Source organism: Odocoileus virginianus, chromosome 18, assembly GCF_023699985.2.
Source record: "Odocoileus virginianus isolate 20LAN1187 ecotype Illinois chromosome 18, Ovbor_1.2, whole genome shotgun sequence".
NCBI classification, from domain to species: Eukaryota; Metazoa; Chordata; class Mammalia; order Artiodactyla; family Cervidae; genus Odocoileus; species Odocoileus virginianus.
The window spans coordinates 45,017,352-45,030,842 of NC_069691.1; the positions used below are offsets into that span (position 1 = coordinate 45,017,352).

The window sequence follows — 13,491 nt, forward strand, 5'->3', positions numbered from 1 at the left end:
ATCCCACATGCCACGTGGTGTGGCCAAAAAGCAAAACAAATAACCACCACAACAAAAAACTAATGGTAATAAACATACCTTGATGTTTATATAATTTTAATAAATCACCTTCAAAATGATAAAGCATTGGTGATCAAATAGATAAGAGATTTGCTCAGTCGTTATTCAACTCTTTGGGACCCCACAGACTGTAGCCTGCCAGGCTCCTCTGTCCATAGGATTTTCCCAGGCAAGAATATTGGAGTGGGTTGTCATTTCTTCTCGCAGGGGAATCTTCCCAACCCAGGGATCAAACCTATATCTCCAGTATTGGCAGGTGGATTCTTTACCACTGAGCCACATGGGAAGCCTAGCTTCTATCACTGATTCACACCAAAAGGTGGTTCAATGAAGCAGCTATGATGAGGCAGTGCTAGAATTAAAAGGGGAATCAGGTACCCTTGAAACTCAAACCTAATAATAGTAGAAAACATCACCAACTCACAGCAATATACACAGATTTGAAACTGTTTCCTTGAGAATGTTTCTGTTTAGGGGGAGAACTCTAATATTTGAAGGCTCTCAGTAATGACAGGCAAACAGTGAAGATGCCTCAGTGACCTGATAGCCATGCCCTCGAGAGATAGCCGAGAGAGGGGTCCCTAACCTCCGGGATCTAATATCTGATGATCTGAGGTGGAGCTGATGTAATGATAATAGAAATAAAGTGCACAATAAATGTAATGCACTCGAATCATTCTGAAACTATCTCCCACCCCAACCCGGTTCATGGAAAAATTCTCCCATGAAACTGGTCCCTGGTGCCAAAAAGTTTGGGGATATTCAAAGGAATATTCTTTGTAGTTCACACTGTGCTGTTTTTCTCCTAACCCCTCCATTTCACAAAGCTTTAGCTTCTCCTAGTATCACACGCCCCTTTCCCACTTTGAGGACAGGGAGCCCACCACTGTTCAGGCCTTAGGTCCTCCCTGGGCGTTGGTGATCTATCCTTCTCATCCTGGCTTTGTAAGCTGTTCCCCTAAGTTTTTCCTGCTCACCTGTTTCTCTAGTTCCTCCTGAATCTTCCTAGATAAACCCGTCTAAATGACGCAAGAACTTTCTATCTAATGAATATGTGATTTTCTCCACTTTAATCACACCTGGGCTGTGTCTACCACACTCTCTCCACAGCTGCACCGGTTGTTTCTGTTTCGTTTTCAGCTTTTTATTTGACACTGGAATATAGCAGATTAACAATGTTGTGATGGCCTGAGGTGGACAGCAGACGGACTCAGACATACGTATACATGTATCCATTCTCCCCCAAACCCCTCTCCCATCCAGGCTGCCACACAACATTAAGCAGAGTTCCCTGTGCTATACAGTAGGTCCTTCATTATCCACTCTATTGTCAGATTTTATTTACTCCTTACTTTCTTTATGTCCCCTAAATGAATTTCCTCAAGACCCAGTTCCTCTCCTCTCAGGCCCCATAGCTAGTATTTCATTTTCACAATCACCTTGCCTCATGGAGGAGGCTGCTCCTTTCCTGCAAGGGAGGGATGTGGTGGATGCTGGGGCAACTGGCATGTGCAGGGAGGGCCTTAGCCACCTGCAGCCTGTGGCCTGAATAGCCGCAAGGCTTCCCCATTGGCACAGTGGTAAAGACTCTGCCTGCCCATGCAGGAGACGCAGTAGACTCAGGTTCAATCCCTGGGCCTGAAAGACCTCCTGGAGTAGGAAATGGCAACCCACCCCAGTATTCTTGTCTGGGAAATCCCCTGGAAAGGAGGAGCCTGGGAGGCTACAGTCCATGTGGTCACAAAGAGTCAGACAAGACTGAACATGCACACACATCACAGACACCAATGTGGAGTCAAACATCGCAGCTCACTTTTGGAAGGTTTAATTATGCCTCAGCGCTCCTTATCATAATTAAGCAGAAACAGTGATTCTAATTAGCATATTTACAGAAACCACACAAGTATGCTTCCCTCGTGGCTCAGATGGTAAAGAACCCACCTGCAATGCAGGAGACCCAGGTTCAATCCTTGGGTCGGGAAGATCCCCTGGAGGAGGAAATGGCAACCCACTCCAATATTCTTGCCTGGAGAATTCCATGGACAGAGAAGCCTGGCGGGCTACAGTCCACAGGGTCACAAAGAGTCAGACATGACTGATCAAATAACACACACAAGTAGATCCACATAATCGCCCGCTTCACCTACTCATAGCTTAACGGTGTTCCATCCTTGTTTACTTTGCCCTGGTTTCCCTTTCAGCTTGAATGAGCACAACTTTTGAAGTCTTTAATTTATGACTATTTTAACTTAAGCAAGCCCTGCTAGAGGGTGACAGATGGTGAATGTCAAAAACCCAGAGGGAGGGTTTCTGTTTAGCCTTTGATTTTTGTTTTTTAAGCCAGAGAAATGTCTGATTGTGCTCATAGTTTGTAAGCAGGAGTCACCAACTTTTATCTTCCTGCAAATTCCCTGTTCTCCCCCAGATTTCTCTTCTACTTCTGGCTGAGGAGGGGCCAGCAACTAGGCAGCCACATGCCTGAATGTCTCGGGTGATAAACCTCATAGTTATTTTTCCCAATTAATGGTTTTCACTGACAATTTTACTGCTCTATTTTAAGCTTCCTCATTCCCTTGGGCCTCCATACATATGTCTGTGATAAGTCTCATCCCGTCCAACCAGATTGTCTCTTCAGAATATAGACTAACCTATTTCAAAAAGCTCATCTCTCTCTCTCTCTCTTTTTGGAACATAACACTTGAAAATGCATTGAAACAGAAAGTAATTAAGCTTTAAAGGAGAGCTATAAAAGTGATTTATTCATGAGTACACACTTATCCTTCTCCCAACTGACATCCATTTTATATTAATTTTCCTTTAGTGTGTATCTGCAGCCTTTTTCTAAATCTTTACTACTAATGGAAACTTTTAATTCCACCCTTATTCCCTTCTACTTGGCTCCAAAGACTCTCATATGTGCTGAAAGGGATCCATTGGGGGTACAGAACCACAATTTGGGAAATTCTGCTCTGAAATAATAATGCTCCCTAGTCACAACCACTGACTTTTATTAGGTTGTCAATTAGCTATTTTTTAATTAGGGAAAGAAAAGTTCTTAATTCATTTTTTTTCTGAAGTTATTTAGAATGCACTTTTATCATCATGTTCCACTGGTGACAGAACAGCTATGGAATGCATATTGGGCTGGCCAAAAACTTTGGGTTTTTCCATAAGATGTTAAGGAAAAACCAGAATGAAGTTTTTGGCCAACTCAATATCTTTTTCTTGGGCTTCCCAGGTGATGTCAGTGGTAAAGAATTCTCCTGCCAATGCAGGAAATGCAAGAGAAGGTGGGCTCGATCCCTGGGTAAGGAAGATCCCGGGGAATAGAAAAAGGCAATCCATTCCAGTATTCTTGCCTGGAAAATTCTGTGGACAGAGTAACCTGGTGGACTACAGTCCCCGGGACTGCAGAAAGTTGGACACAACTGACCAATTCAGCACAGCACAATACCTTTTTCTTAGGTCAGTGGATCTTATATTCTACAGATAAGTAATTTCTACAGAGAAATTTCTATAGGTTCCCCTCTCTGACCCCAAAGGACTCACAGAAGAAGAAAGAAACAATGATAATAATACTTCCTTTATATTGTGTAGTTTTCAAAGCAGATTCACACACATTAATCCATCCAAGCTTTTAAAAAGACTGAGGCTCAGAGAGATTAAATAAAGGGTATCTTCAAGGTCACACAGCTAGCCAGTCAGTATCAGAGACCAGAATTTAAACCGTTACTTGATGGTTCCCCCTAGAAAAATCAATCTCAAGAAGAGGATTATAGAGATCCAGCATTTTTCATTAACATTATGGGGAGAAATGTTTTGTAAGCAATACTTACCAGTGATTGTGCTTTTCTTAGTTTAGATCTGTCCTGTGATTTATTTTTCTTATCACGTGACTGTCGGTTGAAAGCTGGAGTCATTTCATGTCTTTTCCTTCTTCTGTTAATTGGAGAGCATTGGGGAAATTATAAATATCATTTTAAAGCTTTGGTGGTTGGCATAGCTGTTTGTCTATTTGATTTTGTTGTTCCTGCGGTTTAAAAGATTATCTTCACTCAGCTGGAAACAAGTCAAGTGTCTATCAATAGAGAAGGGGTTGAATAAACTCTGACACATCCACACAATGGAGGAGTGTGGGCTGTAAAAAGGAGGCCAGGGTATTTCTTTATATACCTGTGGAGTGAGCTCCAGGATATATTGTTACAGAAAGAAAGAAAGAGGGATAAAGTGGTATGTACTGTGTGACACCATTTCTTTCAGAAAGGGGTGGATGTATGTGTTTATGCTTTTTTATCTGCCTCACTTCCTCTCCTTTATGATTTTTTAAATGTAAGGACTTTTTAAAAAATAGTTACCTATCCGTAGGATTCCCCTGTGATCCAATTAGGAACATGGAACAGTACTGGAGACTTCTCCAAATACACTTTGTTTTGTATATTTGACTTTGGAACCAAGAAATAAAAGAAATTCCAAAAATCTAAAAACAGCTGGTGGTGTTACCCCACACAAAGGAATAACTTCATGGGACTTTAACACAGTCAATTGTCTGAATAGCCTTAGTAGAACATATCCTAAGGACAAAAACACAGGCAAAGACATCTTAAGCTGTTTTCAATAATCTTGTTTGTATTAACATTAATATTTGTTTTTTAAAATGCTTGCATATAATAGGATAAAGTATGGATCCACATTATTATTATTATGAGTATATACCCTCAGGCTAAAGGCAAAATGAACCAGAAATGAACATTGAATTCTAGTTAGCAAATTTGTTTTGATAATGATATGAGTTAGCAATTCAGAAATTACTTCCAGAATTTGTTAAGTAAATATATTCTCTGTGTGTATACTTCATATATTTTTTATACAAAATTATGCTGTACTGTGCTTAGTCACTCAGTTGTGTCCAACTCTTTTTGTAGCCTGCCAGACTCCTCTGTCCATGGGGATTCTGCAGGCAAGAATGCTGGAGTGGGTTACCATGCCCTCCTCCAGGGGATCTTCTCAACCCAGGGATGGAACCCAGGTCTCCTACATTGCAGGTGGGTTCTGAGCCACCAGGAAAGCCCATACAAAATTATGTATGTATATATATAATCAAATATATGTATATATCTCAATGTCACAGAAAGGAGGCGCAAAGACAGAAAAGACTATATGAACCCTATGGTGCTAGATTGGAATCTGAGGTATTAAAATATTTAAAAAAAATATTAAAAGAAGCTGTAAGAAAACATTATAGCTACAAAATGCAAACAAATCCTAAAGAAAAGGTCAAATTTATCAACAAAGGTTCATTTACTTTCAATCACTTTTTGCTTCTTGGGGCATCGCTGGTGGCTCAGCAGTAAAGAATCCACCTGCAATGCAGGAGATGCAGTTTTGATCCCTGGGTTGAGAAGATCCGCTGGAGAAGAGAATGGCTACCCACTCCAGTATGCTTGCCTGGAGAATCCCCATGGACAGAGGAGCCTGGTGGGCTACAGTCCATGGGTTTCCACAGAGTCTGACATGACTCAGTGACTAAACCTCCACCACCAGTGAAAAGCATTTATATTTCACAGTAGCTTCTGTTTTCATCTTTTCATAGACCAAAGTGGTGGTAAATTGTTTCCAAAAGGAAAGAAGTGGAGAAGGGCACAGTTCTTACCCTTGCCAGCTGTGTTCAATGGGGTCACAGTTGTCCAGGTAATTGAAGCGAATGATATCAGTTGGATGCTTGTCAGAAGACCTCCAGGGTGGGAGTTCTTTCTCCCCTGGGTGGTTCTTCTTTCTCAAAGAGGAAGAGGATCGGAAAGCGGATGAAGGAGACAGCTTTCCCCCTGGAGAACTGCTTCTAATGGGTTGAACATCCGCGACCACAAACCCATCTTTTGGAGGTGTCTAGAAGGAGAAAATTATTTCTGTTCTCAAAACACTATAATAATAACAAAAGTAAAACAAAGAACATGGATTTCCCTGGTGGTCTAGTGATTAAGAACCTGCCTGCCAACGCAGGGGACACTGGTTCACTCCCTGGTCCAGGAAGATTCCACATGCCGGTGGTGCCACAAGCACTGAGCCAGCGCTCTAGAGTCTGTGCTCTGCAAAAAGGGACGCCATCGCAATAAGAGCCCTGAGCATGGAAGGTAGAGAATAGCCCCTGCTCACTGCAACTAGAGAATGCCCAAGGGCAGTAACGAAGACCCTTTGCAACCAAAAATGAATAAGTAAATGAATTCTTAAAAAAAAAAAATCATCATTATCATCATCACCATGATGGCAGCGATAATGGTGGCAATGATCACAGCAGCCACCAACCCAGAGGTGCTTGTATGTGTCAGGCACTGTCTCAGGAAGTATTCCTGCATTATTATTATTTTTTGAGGGGGGTTATACAGTGAGGCATGCGGGATCTTAATTCTCCCTACCAGGGATCAAACCTGCACCCTTTACATTGAAAGCATGGAGTCTTAACCATTGGACCACCAGGAAAGTCCCGTTCCTACATTACTTTATTTAACCTTCATGATAACTTTAAAAGGTAATCGTAACTACTTCCATTTTACAGAAGAGAAAACTGAAGGTAGGATAAACTGATTAATTTCTCCACTACTACTATTAAGACACAAGTAATAAGACACAGGGTCAGAATTTGAATCCAGGATTGTCCAGCTTCAAGCCCACACAATGAACTTCTCTATCCTATATTGCCACCTCACCTACCGTATCATTATACAGTTATTCCACAATTGCAGTTTATTTGTTCATAAAAATATACACTCTTAAAAACAGTACCCTGTCATACCTATCTAAAACACAGAGACAATTTCCATTATGTATGGGTAAACTATAGATTTTATCAATTATCAAAACTTCAGCCATTTCCAAAGAATTGGGAAATGAAAGTCTATTTTTTTTGAAAGTCTATTTTTTAATTGCCCAAAATGAAAGTCTGTTTTTTTGTGTGTATAAAATTCGTAAGGGTTTTTATGCGGTTGTAGCCTAAGGGAAGAGGTACTGCTATGTTGAGAAGCCATTAAAGGCTTAATTTTTGTTCTTTAAGAGATTAGGGAAGCTTTGCTCAGTAAATTGGTTTGCTTAAATTGTTTGTGAAAATTTAAAAATTCCCCAAGTTCCTCCAAGCAGAATCAGTTAGTTTCTTATCCTTGTTTCAGCTGTTCTTTGTACATATTTCTATTACAGGATAGATAGTACTTCATATTCAATGTGGTAACTGTTTGTCTGTGTCCTGGGCCATAGACTAGGCTCCCAGAAATTGGGGTTAAGACCATTGTACTCTTAGCGCCTGGCACATAACAGTATTTAATAAATATTTACTTATTTAGTGAGTGATTGTAAGTAGCAGAGTAAGAAGACATTTTACTTTTATATAATTGATGGTTCATTACTAGATTAGTATTTGATGTTTTGTGCGAATCCTGGAGGAGGGCATGGCAACCCACTCTTGCCTGGAGAACCCCCATGGACAGAGGAGCCTGGTGGGCTACAGTCCATGGGGTTGAAAAGAGTTGGATATGACTGAGCACAGCACAGTGCGGATCTCACTTAAAATGGACATTCAAGGAATTCCCTGGCGGTCCAGTGGTTAGGACTCTACGCTTTCACTACCGAGAGCAGGAGTTCAATCCCTAGGACTCTACGCTTTCACTACCGAGAGCAGGAGTTCAATCCCTGGTCAGGGAACTAAGATCCCAAGTCACATGTGGTGGCCAAAAAACAAAATAAATAAAATAAGATGGACATTCGCTTCATTTTTCTGAGTTCATATTGAATGAAATCTATTTTTGCTGAAAGAGGTCTCGTTTAACACCACTGGTAATAAAGAATACAAGATAATAAAAAAGCAGTTTCAGGGGAGAAAATTTAGGCATGAATGCTAGTAACTATATATATAAATAAATATCATTAATTTTGAAAAGTACAAAATATTGACCCCTTAACAAAATAGATAATAATGAAAACTGATGACTTAAAAATTTGTTCCTTTTACTCAAAGTCTTTTGAGACTTTTAAAAATCGCAAATGTTGAAAAAATTTTAAATGCTTTTGTTTGCATATATTGACCATATATCTTTTCTCTTTTATCCTGTGAATTACATGGACTGACTTTTTAATATTATGCCAACCTTACTCTCCTTGGATATATCCCACTTGGTCATCATGTATTATTCTTCTTTTATCTATTACTGGGTTTAATTTGCCAGTTTTTTCTTTAGTAGAAAAACTGAAATTTACTATAACAAAGTACTCCCTAAGGAAATTGAATACTAAGCAACAATGTGTCAATTTTCTTGTATCAGAACTATTCATTATTTTAAAATATATGTGTGTTAGTTGCTTAGTCATGTCCAACTCTATGATCCTATGGACCATAGCCCACCAGGCTCCTCCGGCCATGGAGATTCTCCAGGCAAGAATACTACAGTGGGTTGCCATTCTCTTCTCCAGGGGATCTTCCTGACCCAGGGCACAAACCTGCATCTGCTGCATTGCAAGTGGATTCTTTACCATCTGAGCCACCAGGGAAGTGCATAAATAGTTTCTGGAAAAAAAGTTATTGTTGAAGACCAAGTATTTAAATCAGTATTACATACAATACTCAAAACCTTTTTTCATTTTACAACCTGGTTAATCACTTTTCACTCCCCTGCCCCAGAATAACCCAAGCTTCAGCTATTGAAGCCTTTCCCTGCCTATGAGTGACTTCGAATGAGACTTAAGGAAAGCTGTGTGATAAAAGGAGTCATAGTTATTGTAATTTTAAAAATAACTCTTCTACCACTGCATTTAAAATTTTTCTTTTTAAAAGAAATTCTCATGAAGAACAGCTATCATTGAAATCAGAAAGGCTGCTTTTATTATTTTAATCATAACAGTATTAATTATGCAGTTTATTACTATATTAAATGTAGAGGGTTTCTACTTCAAGTAAACACAATAAAATGAAACGTAAATGAGCATGTTAAGAACCAACTATTCATATTTCAAAAGAATTCTTCAATTCAAAAAGGACTCACTGCAGCTTTTCTATATTAAAAAATCCCTGTGGTTTTAAAAATAATTTAAAAATTTTAATTTACACATAATTTTCAGGAACTCTTCTATTATACAAAATGATGCACAACTCTGCATGTATATAGGTCATGCCATAAAGAAAAAGCTCATAAAAATTTCCCATAAGTTATCTAATTAACTGTGACTATAAGAATGAACATAAACATTGGTTATAATGCATAGAAAACCACTAGAAAAATTTATGCTCATATTATTTACTGTTTACAATTCTATGTAGGGACTTTACATTGCTAGTTTCTAAAGTAAAAAGAATTTTAATATGCCTATTATGCCCTTTCCTAGTTACTAATTTATTGCAAAACTTTTCTTTATAAATGATAGAAACATAAACTTCAGTTTGCCTGGAAGAATCACAGAAAATTTGAATTAGTTAAGTAAAATTTGATGACCCATAGGTAATAAATACTGCACATTACCCACAGAATCCCAGTGTCAGAATTGGGTTCTGTAGGCATTAAGAGACACAGAAATCCAGGAATCCTGGGTGGAACTGTGGTTTGTGAGTATCAGATGACTTTCAACTAACATGGGTATCTTGAAAAGAGCTGTTAAGTTCTTAGAACAAGGGAATTTTGTAGTCATGTTATATTTCTTTTGAACCAATGGCCTTCCACAACTTAGTTCTAGAATTCCTAAGTAGCTGATATTAGTAATTCTGTTGCTTCTTTTCCCAAATTTTACCTTGGGCTTGGTAACATGGAGTTCTTTCACCATTTGAATATAATGCTTCTTCCACACACCCTGCTCATAGGGAGTTGGGGAGAAATTGATGTACCAGTTAAACCGTAAACATTTTAGCATCCAGAGCTGATCCAGTTCAGTTAAGTTCTTCCAATGCCAGCTCACCTGGAAAAACAAAGTTAAAAACTATTCAGTTTACATGTCCACTTTCTCTAGGTTTTGAGTTATCACCTTGGTACTTAGAGAACTTTATTTTTTTCTGGAGTGGGTTGCCATGCCCTCCTCCAGGGGATCTTCCTGACCCGGGGATCGAACCCACTTCTCTGTGTTTCCTGCATTGCAGGTGAATTCTTTACCGCTGAGCCACTGGGGAAGCCCATGAATGAATCAGAGTAAACATAATTTTAACTAGATAAACCAGGCCTGGAATTCACAACTAGTTTCTTTTTGTTCCTTTTCCTCCAAATCACAGCTAAGTTACCTCCTACCTGAAGTGCTTCCTAACCAGGCAGGAGGATTTTTTTTTTAATTTTATTTATTTATTTTAATTGGAGGATAATTACTTTACAACATCATGATGGTTTTGCCATACACTAGCCATAGGTATACACGTGTCCCCTCCAACCTGAATATCCCTCCAGGTTCACACAGAGCACTGGCTTTGGGTACCCCTTTTTCTTTAAAAAAAAAATGTTAATTCAGACAGAATCCAAGTCAACTAATATTTATCAAGCTATTAAACATCCTCATCACAACCTGAAGGGCAGTATAATTAATATTCTCCCCTTGCAAATGTGGAAACTAAGTTTCAGATAAGACTTTGGAACTTCTTAAAGATCTCTGGAAGTCTGCATATGAAAGTTATATGAAGGCTACAGAAACTCCAGTTGGCACATTGCTTATTTTTTTCATGATATGCTTCTGTTTTCTCTCCATTCTTATGATTTAGTTAAATATAAACTTTATAAAGGGAACACAATGACGAATACTATATTGGTATGTCCTAAATAGCCTTTTGGATTCAATAGAGCATTAAGTATTTATCCTGGGGACTTCCCTGGTGGTCTGGTGGCTAAGATTCTATGCTTTCAGTGCAGGGGGCCAGGGTTTGATCCCTGGTTAGGGAACTGGATCCCACGTGCTGCAACTAACACCTGGTGCAGCCAAATAAATAAATTTAAAAAAATAAAGTATTCTGTACATTCCATTTTCATAGCATTATGGTCAATCCTACACATCTAGCAAATGGTGGCGGTGACCCTATTATGTGTAGTAGTGTTTAAAATAATTTACTCCAGGTTTTAAATAAGTCTTAGTAGAAACTAGAGTCAAGTCCATATATAAAGTTGAGACTAGGCATTCCATGTCTCTTTTCAAGAATTGCAGAGATGACAGCTAATCTTCACATTCATTTCATCCTTGGAAAATTGGCCTCTTTTTCAAGGGTAACTCAATAATAAATAATGTTTGAGTGCCCCCAAAAGGAGCAGAACACTCTGTAATGGAACTTGCTACCTATCCATTTGTTTATTGATCTGTCTCTCTTCCTCTCTCTTTCCATCCATTGTGTATGGAGTTCCTATTACGTCCAGGATTATTTTATGGGCTGAAGATAAGACATGTATGGGAGAGGGAAGCAGAAGGGGGCATAATTTGGAGAAACAGTAGGTTCAGGATCTCATGGAGGAAAAGGCTTAGAGGATCTAATACAACACTGCAGGCAGAAATAGAGATGATAACCACTTTGTGCCACCCAAAATGAAACGACACTGCCCTCAATCCTCACATGGTTAGTTAATTCAATCAAGATGTGGAGTTTGGGAGGGAGGGGATGGGGAGAAAGTTCTTCTCAATTCTCACCCTCTTCCTCTTTTTACTTAGATCTGGTTCAGACCTGGGTAGTTAAGCTGGGGTTCCCCCCCACCACCCCACACTGGGGATAGATAAAATTTCACTTTGTTTTTTATTTTTGCTGCTTTTTGTTTAAAACTACATAGGAATGAGGAAAGCTGAGGGTAGGTAAGAGCTTTCAAAACTGTAAGACAAGCCCCACCACATTTTCAAACAGCTCACAGCTCATCTTGGTGCCATGACTTTACTGTTTACTTTAAATCTAGCTAAAGAACAACTGCCTCACAGTCAGTTCTGGGAGTGAAATACGATGCTGAAATCTACCAAGACTGACATACGGTACACAGAGATGGTAAGACTGGCTGTTTCGTATCACATATCCCTGGGATGATAACATTCTCCCTGTGAAAAACATGGAAAATTCTGAGAAACTTCAAGAAAAACATACCCAGAACCCTGTCAATCTGAGATGACCAAACATTATCAACAAGCTGGTAGAGTTATTTTCCTTTCTGTTTTTCAGGTATATATGAAAGCAAAATTGGGAAACTGCATTGCAATTTAAAATCATGCTTTTTTCATTTTACATATAATAAGCATCTCTGTTCTTCCAAAACATGTTTTCTAATGACTGCCTAATAATTCATTATATGCCTGAATGATACTCTATTACTGGGCATTTAAAACACTGTGCTTTTTTAAAAAACAAATTGTTTCATTTTTAGAATAAGTAACATGTGTACATCAACACTAAATTCAAAGATACCAAGGGGCGCACTGTAAAAAAAGTAAAAAAAAAGAGTCTCTCTCATCCTTGTCATCTAGCCACTCATTTCCCTCCCTGAATGTAACCATTGTTACTGGCTTCTTGTATGCCATTCCAGAAGGTTAACAAATATGGATACATTCTTTTATTCTTTCCAAAATGGTAGGATAATTTTACACCTTTTTTTCTTGATGATATATTGCGGAGATAGTTGCAACCAGTCTGCTATTAGCAGACATTTCCATTATTTCCAACCTTTTGCTACTACAAACAATGATGCAATATTCTTTTATAGACATAAATTTTGCCTGTGTTGAAGTATACCCATCTGACAAATTCCAAGAAGTGGAACTACTGGCCAAAGGTAATCTTATTTTTTTTTTAATTAAAAAAATTTTTTTAAGTTTTTAGCCATGTCTCATGGCATGCAGGATCTCAGTTCCCTGACCAGGAGTCAAACTCACACCCTTGTTAGTGAAAGCACAGAGTCCTAACCACTGGATCGCCAGGGAACGTCCAGGAATCTCCATTTAAAAATTGAATACTACTAAATTGCTCTTCTTGGTGTTTGCATCACTTTATCTACCAACAACATATGAAGGTGCCTGTGTCCCCACACCCCAACAATATAAAATATTATCATTAAAAAAGAAACTAAAAAAAGAAAAAAAGAAACTCAATCCATCTGAGTCACAAACGATGACATGAAAATGAGGCTAAGCATTTTATCTATTTTAGAAACATCTGCTTTTCTTTCTGTGAACTATTTGTTCACTTCCTTTGCTCATTTTTCTGCTAGGCTATGGTTTTTTTTTCTTCTTAATGTAGATTTATAGTCGTTCTTTAAAAAATAAAAAAATTACTCCTTTGCTGGCAATGTTTTTTCCCGTTCATTTTAATTTTTTTTTGGCAACGCTGCAGCAGCTTGTAGGTTCTTAGCCTCCCAACCAGGGGTGGAATCTGAGCCCTCATCAGTAAAAGCACTGAATCCTAACCACTATACCAGGGAATTCCCTCCTGTTTACTGTTTGTATTTATTTACAGTTTTCTTCTCT

General features: G+C 38.7%; 1 protein-coding gene across 5 annotated transcripts in view; it reads right to left on the bottom strand.

The window, feature by feature from the left end:
• FBXO16 (F-box protein 16) overlaps positions 1 to 13,491 on the bottom strand; it is a 54,785-nt gene that overhangs the window by 10,729 nt on the left and 30,565 nt on the right. For all 5 annotated transcript variants that reach the window (XM_070480646.1, XM_070480649.1, XM_070480647.1 and 2 more), the window contains 3 exons: positions 9,820 to 9,984; positions 5,711 to 5,943; positions 3,897 to 3,999 (listed from right to left, as the gene is read on the bottom strand). In XM_070480646.1, coding sequence (XP_070336747.1) covers positions 3,897 to 3,999; positions 5,711 to 5,943; positions 9,820 to 9,984 — 501 coding nt within the window. The remainder of the gene's footprint in view (positions 1 to 3,896; positions 4,000 to 5,710; positions 5,944 to 9,819; positions 9,985 to 13,491) is intronic.